General features: G+C 62.0%; 1 protein-coding gene across 5 annotated transcripts in view; it reads right to left on the bottom strand.

Annotated features, from left to right (window-relative positions):
• Positions 1-13,732, bottom strand: part of ABCA3 (ATP binding cassette subfamily A member 3) — a 40,194-nt gene that overhangs the window by 1,441 nt on the left and 25,021 nt on the right. For all 5 annotated transcript variants that reach the window (XM_041749895.1, XM_041749896.1, XM_041749897.1 and 2 more), the window contains exons 17-29: positions 12,949-13,047; positions 11,825-12,011; positions 10,636-10,939; positions 8,592-8,865; positions 5,736-5,940; positions 5,202-5,421; positions 4,741-4,899; positions 3,876-4,048; positions 3,190-3,318; positions 2,910-3,104; positions 1,161-1,348; positions 526-696; positions 69-259 (exon numbers count right to left, since the gene is read on the bottom strand). In XM_041749895.1, the coding sequence (XP_041605829.1) occupies positions 69-259; positions 526-696; positions 1,161-1,348; positions 2,910-3,104; positions 3,190-3,318; positions 3,876-4,048; positions 4,741-4,899; positions 5,202-5,421; positions 5,736-5,940; positions 8,592-8,865; positions 10,636-10,939; positions 11,825-12,011; positions 12,949-13,047 (2,495 nt within the window). The remainder of the gene's footprint in view (positions 1-68; positions 260-525; positions 697-1,160; positions 1,349-2,909; positions 3,105-3,189; positions 3,319-3,875; positions 4,049-4,740; positions 4,900-5,201; positions 5,422-5,735; positions 5,941-8,591; positions 8,866-10,635; positions 10,940-11,824; positions 12,012-12,948; positions 13,048-13,732) is intronic.

The raw sequence follows: 13,732 nt of genomic DNA, 5'->3' as shown, positions 1-13,732 counted from the left end.
CGACAACGTGGCACCTGGTGGGGATGAGGCCCAGATGCCCTCCCTGGGCAGCAGCCAGCAGCACTCACCCGGGAAGGTCAGGTTCACAAACGCCTTGAACTCCTCTAGCGCCTCCTGCTGCCCGTCGCTCCGGACCTTGGCCCGCAAGGAGTAGCCACTGCCAAACTTGCTCTTGAGGTGCTGTGGGCTGCCCAGGCACTTGAACTGCCCCTCCACCATGATGGCCAGCCGGGTGCACAAGGCCTCACATTCCTCCATGCTGGGGAGGGGAGCAGAGGCCTGACACAGGGCTGGGCCTGCCGGGGCCTGCCCACTGCGTTGGAGGCTCTCGCAGAGGGGGCTGGTGTGGCGGCCAAATCAAACGGTTCCTGACTCCCACGTGTAGAGGGTGGCCCCCGTGGCTAGGCTGGGGCCTTTGCTCACAGCATCTGCACCCGCGGCGGCCAGGGCTTCTGCCCACCTGGCCCCACCCAGCCAGCCGTCGTCCCGGCTCTTACCACTGACCCCCAGAGACCCTGGCTCTACCTGTGGGAGGTGATGACGATGGCCTTGCCCGACTCGCGGGCCCGTGCCACAGTGTCCCAGAGCAGGCGCCGGGCCACAGGGTCCATGCCGGTGGATGGCTCGTCCAGGAAGATGACTGAAGGCTCCCCAAGCAGGGCAATGCCAGTACTCAGCTTCCGCTTGTTGCCGCCACTGGGAGCAGAGGGGTGTGTGGGCGGGGCGAGGCTGATGGTCAACTTGGGCTGCCTGTGTCCCAGCATCGTGACTGCAGGGCGCCCCGGCGTGAACAGGAATGGGGAGCGTGCCTGGAAAGCCTGCCTTATAGTTGTGGGGGCCCCCCGAATAAAGCTGTGCCTAGGGAGGTCAGTCCACGCCACCTGTCTGTGCTCAAGGGGGCCTGACAGGGGCGTGACGTCGCCCTGCCGCTGGCCTGGCCTCAGGGTGGCAGGAACTGGCAGGATAGCCCCCTTCATCCATGCTGCCTGGGTCATGCTGCCAAATCCCCAATCAATCCTGGGGCAACGGGGGGGGGGGGGTGGTCCGGCCCCTGACCTGTTTGGTCACCCCCAGCTTTAGAGTAAGGGAGATGCCAACTCTACCCTGGGAGATGGCGTCACTGGGTCACGGGCAGGGAGGGGGCCAGGGCATAGGCACACCTGTACGTCCTGACCAGCTTGTTGGCGTGCGGCTCCAGAAGAAGGCCCCGAAGCGTGTTCTCCACACAGGCAGCGATGTGGCGCTCGGGGATGCCCCGGACCCGGGCGTACATGACCAGCGTCTCCCGGCCCGTCATGTGGTCCAGCAGAGCATCAAACTGGGGGCAGTAGCCGATCCGCTGCCGCACCTGGAGGCGGGGGTGCAGCGGGGAGGCGGTGGTCGGAGGAGGCCCCTCCAGGTTTCTGCGAGCGTCTCTGTCTGGGGCGGCTACCATGCTGCACTTTGTCAGGGACACAGTGGGGCCTTGGCCAGCCCGGGGGCGCCCCGGGCACACATCCCGCCCCACCCCGAGAGGCCAGATGGGACCGGAGCCCAGGTGGCCACAGTGTGTGGGGGAGGCGGGAGCAAGAACGGACAGACGTGACAATGCCTGCGGATGTGTCACCACTTGTGCAGGCACGCTAGGCCCTTCCTCTTCTCCCTCTGACTTCAGCGGGGTTCATCTGTGGCACCTTGGGGGCGGGCGGCGCCTGGTTGGATGGTGCGTTGAGCCAAGACCCCATGTGGCCGCACCATCTCCCGGCTTTTTAGCTGCTGGCAACGGGCTGGGGAGCCTGGGGTCGGTCAGTGGATTCCAGACTCGGGGTCCCTCTCTCCTCACCCCCTGGGGGCTCTGAGCTCCCAGAGTCTGTGTCCAAGGCGCCTGAGAACACTGTGGGCCACTGCCCCATCACTCAGTACCTGTCCCATGCTCTCCGTCCCCCTGGAATTCAGACTGAACGCAGGGACGGGTCCCCTCCCTCTCCAACCTCTAGGACGTGGTTTTGGTTTCCTCTTTCCTGCCGGTGTTTCTAATCTTGCCTATTTCTCCGCACACAGTAAACACAGGTGTTTCATAATCCGGGTCTGGGCTTTGGGAATCTGAAGTGAGGGCCTTGTTTCTCCCGTGAGGCCCTGCGTCTGCAGGTTCCAGACGTGGGGCCGTGCATGTCTCCTTTGTTTCTGCATGTGTACCACTGCATGGGTCCTTTTCCATGGTCCTATACCTCGAAGCCTTCTTGGGGGCCTCAGAGGAAGGCCCCTTCCAGAGGGTGCATGCTGCACTCTGCGGACACGGCGGACTAGAAGCCCCGCCGCCAGCTGGGACACACGGTGGCCCCGAGGCACAGGCCCCGACTCTGCTCCCCTCAGCGCAGGCCTTCCACCGGACCCCCAGGGGTACAGGGAGTAGGAGGGCGCCTGGCTCGTCCTCACCTGGCCCCACATGCAGGAAGTCTCCCATGACACCTTCCCACAGGGGTCCCAGGCCTCAGTTTCTCCCCTGCACTCAATGGGCCCTGAAACCCAAGCCTGGGTTGCCAGGAGCACAGCGTGCCCCCCTGCAGACGTGGATCGTCCTTTGCAGACTCTGGCCGGGGACCCTCACCACGCAGCGGGCTCTATGACAGCCTTACCGACATGCTTGGTCACTGGCATTTTATGCAGCTCTGGTTCTTGGGGGCAAGGCTGCTCTGAGCACCCAGGGCACCATTAACACAGATCTGCACACACAGCCGCAGAGAGCTGTGAGCACCCAGCCCCAGGTGCAGAGGAGAGGCTTCTCCGATGGAGACCGTGGCCTGGGGCTCTTGCCTTCCCCTCTCCTCCCTGTCGCTTGCTTGCTCTGGGCCCTGGTCATTGCCTGTCCCACCATCCACGAGCTGGGAGCCGGACACGAGCCCCATCCCTGCCTCCCCGGCTACACCCACCTTCCCGATTTCAGAGCTGATGCTGTAGCCCCCAACAAAGGCGTCCCCAGAAGTGACGGTCTCCTCTCCTGTCAGCATTTTGAAAGTCGTGGTCTTCCCGGCTCCATTGAACCCCAGCAGGCCGAAGCACTCCCCTTTCTGGACTGCGAGGCACATCTTGTCCACGGCAAGGAGGGGTGCCCGCTGCTCGTACACCTGTGGGGCACCGGGCATTGGGGCCTGGGGGCAGCCAAGGGGGGGGGGCGTGTAGGCCGGAGCCGGTGTTGGGGGGCCGGCCTACCTTGGAGAGCTCCTTGATAACCAGAGGTGTGTCCAGCAGAGAGTCCATGCTGGGGGCCAGGACCCGGTTCCTTTCATCCACCACATCCTGGTCCTCAGGAGGTACTGACGTCCGAGCGTACCCTTCTGTCTAATTGTTCCAGAAAGAGACCCCACAGGTAAGCTCCTGCTCAGGGGGTCCTTTTCCATGGGACAAAGGGTGGGGTCTCTGAGATGGCTCGTGTGCTGCCTCGGGGCTTTTACAACGACAGCGGGTGGACTTAGGCTGACGTGAGCATCAGGGAGACACAGCCTGCCAAGGAGCGAGGACGGTGCAGGGTGACGGTGCAGGACGCACCAAGAGAGCCAAGACACTTGGCTGAGGGTGGGGGAGACTGTACTCTGTGCACAGAGGCTCATCAGGGAGGTCTTCACAGGTCAGAGCAGCTGCCCCGCCCTGCGTTCCCGTGGACGCCCAGTGCGGCCTCCTCCAAGTGTGTTTGTGGGATGGGACCTATGTGACACACACGAGGGCGGCCAGTCTGGACAGCCTCTGCCAAGACAGAGGCCGTGGAGGCCCCAGGGTCTGGGACTGGAGAGCTGGGGCGCTGGGGAGCACCACGGCCCCTACCGTGCGCCCTGCCCGGGGCCTTGGTGCTCCCCGACCGCAGGGAGGTAGGGTGTGCGGAGGACCCTGGAGCCACTCACCAGCGCCCGCCTCCTCCGGAAGGCACAGAGGCAGGTCTTCAGCCTCCACAGCGTGTCGGTCTCGATGAGGAAGAGCAGGCTGAGGTAGGCAAAGCCGGAAGCAGCCATGGAGGTCACAAACCTGCCGACCCCCGGGGCGCTCCATGCGTAGAAGTTCTGCTGGTACTGGATGTCTGTGTGGGCAAGGGAGTAAGCATGGCGCCCTCCGGCCCCGGGTCACAGCCCAAGCCCCTCTCTAGACTCGCAGGGGCCCACACGCAGATGCCCCCACGGAGACTGTGAAAGCACAAGGTCCCCTCGTTCTCCCAAGGCTGTATCCTGAGCTCCTCGAGGCCTCCTGGAAGCCCTAAGAACTGCCTGCTTGCCCGGGGTGCCTGTGACAAGTGACCAGGTCACGCCCTTGCTTGCTCACTCACGTGCTCCTTCTCTGCTCGGGGGGCTGCACTGTGACACAAAAACATGCCTCCCCACCCCCCGCCCTGGTTACAGTGGTGACAGCTGACCACTGCTGAAGACACTTCCAGGCATGGGAAGGGCGTGTGGTAGGCTGAAAAGAGGCCCCAGAGAGACACGTCCACGTCCTGACCCCCAGAACCTGTGAGCAACCCCACTTATCGAAGGGTCCTTGTAGATGTGACAAGTTAAGGGTCCTAAGGGAAGATCCTGGATTTAGGGGGGGCCCTGCATCCAAGCACAGCTGTCCTTGTGAGAGAAAGGCAGAGGGAGGACTGAGATGCAGAGATGCCTGATGGGCAGAGTGACACAGGACGTGGTCAGCCAGGCAGCCTGGGGGGTGGGGGGAGCCCCTTTGCAGAGCGGAGCAGGACAAGGGTCCCGGGGAGAGGGTGGCCGGGGGGACACTCACTGTATTTCCTGCAGTAGTGGGCGGCAACCTCGGAGGACGTGCAGTACCTCCTCATCTCGAAGTTCTCATGGAAGCTGCTGACGGCCATCCCCAGGCAGTGGTTGGGCAGCACCAGGAACACGTGGTCCAGGGTTCTGGAAAGCTCCTCTAACTTTACCGCTGTAGGGAGGAGTGCAGACCAGTCAGCACTGGGGGATACACGACGCCCAGGACGGGTCCTCAGGTTCGGAGGGTGGGTTCCTGTCCCCTGTGTGTGTGTGGGCTGGATGCCCAGTGGTGTTACCCCCAGGTGCAGCACCAGGCCTTCCTGGGACAGCGCCTCTAGGGCACCCCTCCCCCTCCCGCCCCGCTGAAACGGGGAGGGAGAAGTGCTGCTGGCCCGGGAGGGCCACCTTTGGCAGAGGCGCCTGGCCCAGGTTTGGGGCAGAGGGCGCCGGGCAGGCTGGACTCCAGGCCCCCACCTGGGATGCGCATGATGGTGACCATGAGGAAGGTGGCTATGCCCGACAGGATGTTGAATATGGTCAGCCTCGTGTAGGCAGTGGCTGCTCCCGAGAAGAAGAAGTTCATCAGGTACATGAGAGGAATGATGGCCCAGCCGTAGAGCATGAGCAGCAGCAAGGCGTCCGCCATGTGGCCGTCTCGCGTGAAGGCGTGCACGTCAAAGGCTTTGAACACCACCTGCACGGCACAGGGGCAGGCGGCTTGGGGGCCCTGTCTCCACGGCGGCTTCCAGCCCTGGGACACCCCCCCCCCCTCGATGACCTGCCCCCTTCTCCCCTTTGCCCTTGGAGCCATCCCTGGGGCAGCCTGCTCCGGGGCCGTGCCACACAGTGGGGTGGAGGCGGGGTGCAGCACAGTTGAGGGGTGCTGCCAGGGGCCGTTCCCTGCCTTCCTCCCAGGGCTGGGGCTGAGCTGCAGTCTGTGCGGGGGCCCCTGAAGGCAAGCCCCCCCCCGATGTGCAGGGGAGGGTCCCGGCACCACGCAGCCCTCACCAGCAGTAGCAGACTGGGGATGAGGAAGGATATGAGGTCCCACAGCAGAGCGGAGAGCCAGAATGTGGCCACGTGGACACCGCTCACAAACTGGACGTGCTTGGCCTGGACGGCCCTCTCGCTGACTGCCAGGATGGAAAATGTGCTGGCCAGGAAAGCCATGGCGAAGAGCAGGTTGAGGGCGATGTCAAATCCCTTCCGGCTTCTGCAGGGGGTTCGGGGGGAGGACAGGGCAGGTCAGGGACAGAGCACAGCGAGTCCAGGCAGCAGGGGACATTCACAGGTCCTTGGTCACTATCCAAAGCATGTGATGGAGGGGCCTCGCCCTGAAGGGGGCTTAAGAGAGAATCCCAGAGCCGGTGTGTGTGGGGTGGTCTTGGAGTGAGGAAAGTCCCATTCCCCCCAGAATGGCTTCTCCTCTGGGCTTCCTGTCCCCAGTGAGGGCACCACCATATTCCCAGTTGCCTTCAGTCCATCGCTGGGCACTTGCTCCCCACAGACATGCAGGGGACGGCGGCACCCCCGACCCACCTGCTTTTCCCACATCTCCTAAGAACCCCCACACGCAGCTGGCTCTGCCCGGGTCAGACCCCCATGGTCAGGCGCCCGCGAGGCAGCTCATCTCTCACATTGGGTCCATTCTACATTCTGAAATCACTGGCCAGCAACCCTTCCAGAAACCAACACCGTCTGTCTTAACAAACAGTACTTCGACACCTGGATGTCATTTGGCCGGAAAGAGGGCATTATGCATCCACAGTACAACACGATGGGCCTTAAAAGGGAGAGGAGCCAGTCACAAAAGGCCTCTTTTTCCTTTTTTTTTTTTGATGGCCTCTTATTATATGACTGTATTCGTACGAGATGCCCAGAGCGGGCCAGTCCATGAGGCCGAGACAGCATGGAGGCCACCTGGAGGAGGGGACAGAGGGGTGGGGAGTGGGCGCTGTGTCACGGGGCTTCTGTGGGGCACCACGGAATGCTCAGCAAAATTATACTGAGCATCTAAGAGGCAGGCAAGAAGGTCCTCAGCATCACTAACCACCAGGGAAACACAAATCAAAGCCACCACGAGAGGACACCTCAGTGGTCAGACGGCCAGCAGGTGCCAGGGAGGATGTGGAAGGGGGAGCCCTCGTGCACTGTTGGTGGGAACACAGCCTGGGCCAGCCGCTCCGGAGAGCAGCACGGACGCCCCACGAAAAGCTAAAAGCAGAACCGCCATATGTTCCTGCAATTGCACTTACGAGGGCTTATCTACAGAAAATGGACTCGCTACGGACATATGGGTGGCTCAGGGGTTGAGTGCCTCCCTTTGGCCCAGGGCCTGGTCCTGGAGTCCCGGGATCAAGTCCCACATCGGGCTCCCTGCATGGAGCCTGCTTCTCTCTCTATCTGTGTCTCTGCCTCTCTGTGTCTCTCATGAATAAATAAATAAGTCTTTTAAAAAAATAAATAAATAAAATCTTAAAAAAAAAAAAAAAAGGAAACAGAATCACTGGTTGGAGTGCTGTCTGCACCGCCACCCTCGCGGCGGCTACTTTCAACAGCCGAGGCAGACACAGCTGAGTGTCGACAGGTGAGTGGATCAAGAAACCCGGGATGTACACGACAGGATCTTTCCAGCCGTGACAAAGAAGGACATCCCACCATTGGTGACAATGTGGGTGGACCCTGAGAACACTGGGCTAAATTAAGTCAGAAAGACAAATAGCATAAATCTCTCTAACTGATGGAATCTTAAACAAAAGGCAGCCTGTAGACCAGAGAACAGACTGGTTGCTGCCAGAGGTGGGGGTGGGGTGGGGGGTGGGGGTGGGCGAAGCAGGTGAGGTATCAACAGGTGCAAATTTCTCGGTCATGAAGTAATTAAGTCCTGGGGATGCCAGGTGCAGCCAGGTGACCCCGGCTACAGGTGTGACACTGGATGGCCTATCTGAAAGGTGCTCAGAGAGACCACCTTAAAGCCCTTCACCAATGGAAAGAAACTTGCTACCCACGTGTGAGGGGGGATGCCAAGTCGACTTGCGTGGTGAAAGGTCACCTGGAACTAACGTAACCCTGTGTGCCAATCACATCAGACATGCTGACAGCCAGGCCCTGACAGCCAATCCACCGCACATTACAAAACAGGTGCAGAATGACATCTCCTAAAGCTGCAAACACAAACCAGAATTCCCGCCACCCCATCCACCACACTGAGGCCGACCTGCGGGTCTCCCCATCCGGAGCCCACCAGTGGGGAGCTGCCCCTTCCCAATGTCCCTGGCACGGCCCCTTGCCCTGCCTGTGGCTGCCGACCACCCCATCCGGGATCCCAGGGCCCCACGGGCCTATCCCCCCAGGGCGCAGAGTGGAGGCCACTCCCCAGAACAGCGTGGTTCCCGACCCTGTGGTCCCGCTGTGCCACCAGGGTCCCCCACACAGCAGGGCAGGACACAGCCTGAGAGCAGAGATGCACACGGGGCCTCCTGACTCGAGGTCACCCTGGGCAGCAACACCTGACCTCACTGTGTTCTGCGTCCTGGTCATGTGCTGGGACCCCTGGGGACAGCGGTCAGTAGGAACCGGGGACAGATTTGGGAAGAGGATACTGCCCCCCCTCCAAGTCCCCCCCAACCCCGGGAGACCTCACTGGATACGGGCAAGGTCTCACTAGCTTATGTGCTATCCAAGGAAAGGGTGCAGATGGAAGGCTGAGAAGATGTGGGGTGGGGGTTCCCTGGCCAGAACCCAGAAGCTTCCAGAAGGCAGATACTGTGCTTTATCCACCTACACGACCCTTGGTGGCCCCAGGCAGTGCCCCGGTGGGGTGGGGCCCTGGCAGAGGGGCAGAAGGCCGGGCAGCACACGTACTCGTTGAACTGGTCCTTGGCGGCCTGCACGGCGCTCCGGGGCTGGGGGTAGTTGGAGACCACGATGGAGGCCCGGGGGCCACACAGCTGCTTGAACAGAAGGTTGTCCACCACAGCCAGCGCTGTGGCCGGGGAGTGGTACGCCTGGTTGTTGAACAGGGCAGTGACCACCGTCCGCTCGCCGACATCTCTGAAGGACACGGCCACCAGGCACCGCTCGCTAAAGCCACCTCCCTCCACCGAGGCCCTGAAAATCAGGAACTCCTCCAGGTCGCCTGCGGGAGGCAATGGCAGGGTCAGTGGTGCGTGCCTGAGGTGGCCGCCCTGAGGAGCTCGGGAGGCCTGCGGGAATGGCGGGAAGGACGTCTACTCGTGCAGACAGGGGCCACGGCCATGGGGCCACATCATGGGAGCAGCAGGGCCCAAGGCTGCAGGGCGAGCGGGCACCCCGTAGCCGACGGACCGACTCCTCCTTCTGCCCCGCAGATGCCTCCGGAGGGACGCTCACGGGAGCAGCCTGGGCCAGGTTGGCGTGGCAGGGAGGAGCCACTCAGGGGAAGGCTAGGCTCTGAAGGGGAGACCTGGCAGGGCTGACGGGCCGCTGGCGGGGCAGCAGGTGCACGGGGGCGGGGCGGCCAGGGGAGAGGGACGGGTGGCCCTCAGGGGGCGCGATGAGACAGGACCTCTGCCTGTTTTCCTAGTTTTCCAGTTTTTATGGAGGAAGTACCCTTTCATAATCAGAAAAAAAGGACGGTGTTTAAAAAGATCGGCCCGAGGGAGTGGGGCGTTTCCTGGTCACCCGAAGCACCCCAGCTGACCCCCACTTGAGGTCTTGGCCCCTCTGGGCATTTGGGTTCTGTGTGGCCACGGCCCGTCCCGACCTGCTGGCCCTCACTTAGCTCCGTGGCGGACGCGTGGGGAGAGGGGGCTCTGATGCGGGGCGCCGGGGTCCGCCCTACGCTCGCGGTGGCTGTAGGTCCAGCATCACACGCGCCCGCACACACGCTCACTGCCCGGCCACGCAGCTGTAAATGGGGCCAACAAGGATACAGCCTTGCAGGACCCAGGGTCGGTGAGGGCATGGGGACGTGTCAGCGAGCCCTACGTGGACAGTTGCAAAGGCTCCGCCCAGGCCCGCCGCAGCTGTTGTTACACAGGGAGAACAGTCTCGAGTCCTTAAATATGGTGTAATGAGACTGCACGGTGGCCAAACCCAACGGTCACGCACTTGACAAGGAAGTAGACACAACGGCCTCCCAGAAGGACCCAGGCCAGGGGCTATGAGGCCATGTCCTGAACGCCCTGGAGCCACCGTGTGCCCTGAGAGCCCTGAAGCTGGGTGACAGCCAGGAAACAAGGCGTGACAAGGGCGTCTGCCGCCGCTGCCTCCGCAGAGGTAACTGGGGTCACGGTGGTGGGCAGGGCTGCGCGAGCTCCTGCCTCGCAGCGGTGCCCACTGCAGGGCTGGCCTGTTTTGGGGGCATCCAGCTGTCTAAACAAGAACCTGACTCCTGCCCAGATTTGGGGCTGCCCCGTGTACTGAATCACCAGGATGTGGCGGTGGGCAGTGAACTGAGCCAGCCCGTGCACACGTCCCGTTTAACCTGAGTACGAGGCCTGCTCAAACCCCAGGGCAGTGTCCCATGGCCACCAGCCGGGGCGCGGAGGGTCTTGGTTTGACGTGTTGGAAGAAAGCACTGTGTCACCTCAGCGCGTGCCGTGACCAGCCTGGCGAACAAAAAAGGGCAACGGAGGTTTCATATTTCACCTACAATGGCCCCAAAACAGGCTACCTTGGCAAACTTTAGCCCTGGGTGCCGCCTTGCGTCTTTGCCGGACTCAGGGTGCCAGCCTTCTCCCCCAGCGGCAGGGTCTGCAGGTGTGTCCGCTTCCCTAACAGAGGGGCTGGGGGGAGGCAACGCCAGGGATACTTTGGGACCATGGTGTGCAGGTCAGCAAGGAACTAACCGCCCCCGAGGCCCACAGCGCCTGGGTCGGGAAGCTGGGCTCTGAGGACCCGGGCCAGGCTGGGGGCCTTCCCTTACCCAGCACCTCCCGCGGCTCCTGGCCCTCAGCCTGCAGCATGTCTTTCAAACGCTCCGACAGCTGCTGGTCCAGCCGGGAGGCCCCAGGAACGGCGAAGGGCACAACGGTTCTGCCGTACGCGCCCAGGGTCAGCTCCAGCATGGGGTCGTCGAAGGTCTCAGAGGAGTAGTTGACGGCCAGGAGGGCCAGGGTGACGCATGTTAGAGGGACCAGGACCTGGGCCACCACCATCTTCCACTCGCGCAAGCTGTACACAGCCTTCTTCAGGAACATGGCCCAGAACTGCTGGCAGTGGAGGGTGAGCTGTGGCAGAGGGGACAGGGCAACATGGCTGTCACGCAGGGCCAGCATCGGAACCCTGCCCGCCAGCAGCAGGCACGGTCCAATCACAGGCCTGGGGGCCTCGGGCTGACATGTGTGCCCTGAGGCCCCTGGGCTTCTTGCAAACATGTCCCTGCAGGTCCTGACGTGGGCCTGGGGGGTCTCATTGGCTCGTTGTCACGGGGCCTCGGGGGACCAGCTGTGATTCCATGGGGGAGCCGAGGCCTCTGCCCTTCCCCTGATCCTGGCAGGAGGACCTGGCTGCACTCACAGGGGGGCAGAGGGCTGCAGTCCTGCAAGTGCGGGCGCCAGGGTCAGCGTCCTGCTCTGCCACCTGCTGGCGGTGCCACCTGGGCCCAGACCACGGTGCTCTGTCTGTAAGACGGGCCGATGCTGCCCTCTGCCTCACTGAGGAGGATGGGGACACGGAGCACTGTGAGAACCACATGACATGTTTACTTGTTTGTGGGCGGCCCAATTATAACAAGGTGAAATTACACTTGCTCGATTAAAATCCTCTGGGTTGGGACCCTGGGTGGCTCAGCGGTGGAGCATCTGCCGTCAGCTCAGGGCGTGACCCTGGGGTCCCAGGATCCAGTCCCTCGTCAAGCTCCCCGCACGGAGCCTGCTTTTCCCTCTGCCTGTGTCTCTGCCTCTCTCTCTCTCTGTGTCTCTCATGAATAAATAAGATCTTTTAAAAAATAAAAGATCTTTCCTTCTCCCTGCCAGGACCACGTGACTTTTGATGTGCCCTCTTCCCAGTGAACTGACACTCCGCAGCCCTCGTCTGCCCTCGTGGGCATGAATGCATGGGGCTCAGGGGTCCCCCAGCCTTCCCGTGATGGCTGGCCCAGCCCTCGCGCTCACCCCGGTGTTGAGCTTGGCAGTGGTGCACTCGTCCTCGATCAGCGAGCCGACGCCATCCGTCGGGTCCATGACACCACACAGGTGGCTGTCCACTGCCCAGTCACTCGCCCGCCTCTCATGCTGGTACTGCAGGGCAGGGAGCTGGATGGCCTGGATGTCCATGCTGGTGTCCACCAGCTTGCCGACCCTGCGCCGAGACACAGGAGGCCCGGTCACCACTCGGTTCCTCCTGGGGGGCTGTCCAGGTGGGAGGAGGAGGAGCACATCCTTGGCCCTACTGGCTGGTGGTTCAGTTCTTCCCTGGCTCATCAATAGATGCCACTAGATCACCGGGCACTGCCGCCAAGCAGAGTCCAGCAGAGATGGACGGCCAGACCAGAGCCCTGCCCACGAGGATCCTGGTCCCCCTGGGAGACGGCTTGAAGCCAGCATTTATAGCCAGGGCTTTCTGGAGGGGCAGAAGGGGCTGGGGGCACAGCGGGAGCCCTGGAGGGTAGTCATGCCCACTGTGGACACAAGCTGAGGCCTGCAGGCAGAGGGGTGTGCTCTGGGAGGGGCCACCCCAAACGGGCCCAGCACGGCCAGTATGTGCAGAGCACAAGCAGTGAGGCTGGCAGGCCCCTGGGTGCTGGGCCGCAGGGGCCCGGAGCCACCCTGATGCCCACGAGCCACGTCATTCATGCACACTATGTACACACTCACTGCTCCGTTGCCTGGTCTAGGTCCTGGGATCCTCACTGAAAGACCCTGAGCTCACACCTGCTTCTGTATTTCTAGTTCTCCGCTCTCTATCTGCCAGGTCAGCACTCGAGTCTGGTCAACACGCGTGTGGTCCTGAGCCCCCACCCCCCGCTGCAGTCCTGGGGGCCTGTCCAGGCCCCTGGGGTGCCTGCACACTCTCCACGATGGGAGTGGGGGGGAGGGGAGGCATGTGTTTCCGGAGACCTGAGCTCAGGGGGGCGCTCCCCGCCCGGGAGCGGGGAACGCTGCAGGGAGTGAGGGGCCCTCCCCGCAGCCAGCCGACACCCTCAGGCGGGCATGGGATGCAGCCAGTAAGGGCGGCCTCATTGTCACATGTCCCACAAGCACTGCGCCTGGACCACTGGACACGCGTGTGTACTGACCGGAGGAACACCTCCTCCATGGTGGTGACCGAGGCCCCAAAGCTGGCGATCCCCAGCTCCTTCTGGTGCTTCTCCAGCTTGGCAAATAGGCCTTCGAACCTGGAAACAAGACCCCGAGTGAAGAGCCGCTTCTCATTTAGAGGGAGCTCATTTCTCCGTGTTGTCGGGGGAAGCACAGGGACCTGAGTCCTTGAAAAGCCGCTGCAAAACCCTGGAGTCGGGCTTTGTTTCTCCCTTTTCCTGTCCCTACGTGACATTCTGCTGGGCATACATGGGAGGCGTTCTCTAGCACACGTCCTCGCAAAACACACCCAGAGAAACTGGTGACTATTCACCTGATTGGAGGTGGGGGAGGTAGTGCGTTCTAAGAAAAAAAGTCACAAGGAAAAACATACGACCCATTAACTGTACTCATGTGGAAAAAAAATCCCACAAAATTAGTCAACGACCAATGGGAAAAAACTGCAGCAAACACAGGTGATGTTAAGACATAAAACATGGACAGATACACACGCGGGGGACAGGAACTCCTGGCACCCAGAGGAGCGGTGCCGAGGGGCTGAGGAGCGGCAGCCAGGCTCCACATCCTGCTGGCGGCGACAGCAGACATACAGGACACCACCGATCCCACGGGATACACAAACATTTACAAAAAAACCTGTTTATTCAAATCTGGCAGCTGTGGAGTAAAATGGACCCTCTCCTGCCCTGCTGACGGGGAAGTCAGACACCATCTACCTGCTGTCGGGACTCTATCCTGAGCAGGAGAGGGGAGATTCAGATA

This window comes from Vulpes lagopus, chromosome 3 (assembly GCF_018345385.1).
Source record: "Vulpes lagopus strain Blue_001 chromosome 3, ASM1834538v1, whole genome shotgun sequence".
Taxonomy (NCBI): domain Eukaryota; kingdom Metazoa; phylum Chordata; class Mammalia; order Carnivora; family Canidae; genus Vulpes; species Vulpes lagopus.
The sequence above is the reverse complement of the archived record's forward strand: the minus strand, read 5'-3'. Positions and strand labels throughout refer to the sequence as shown.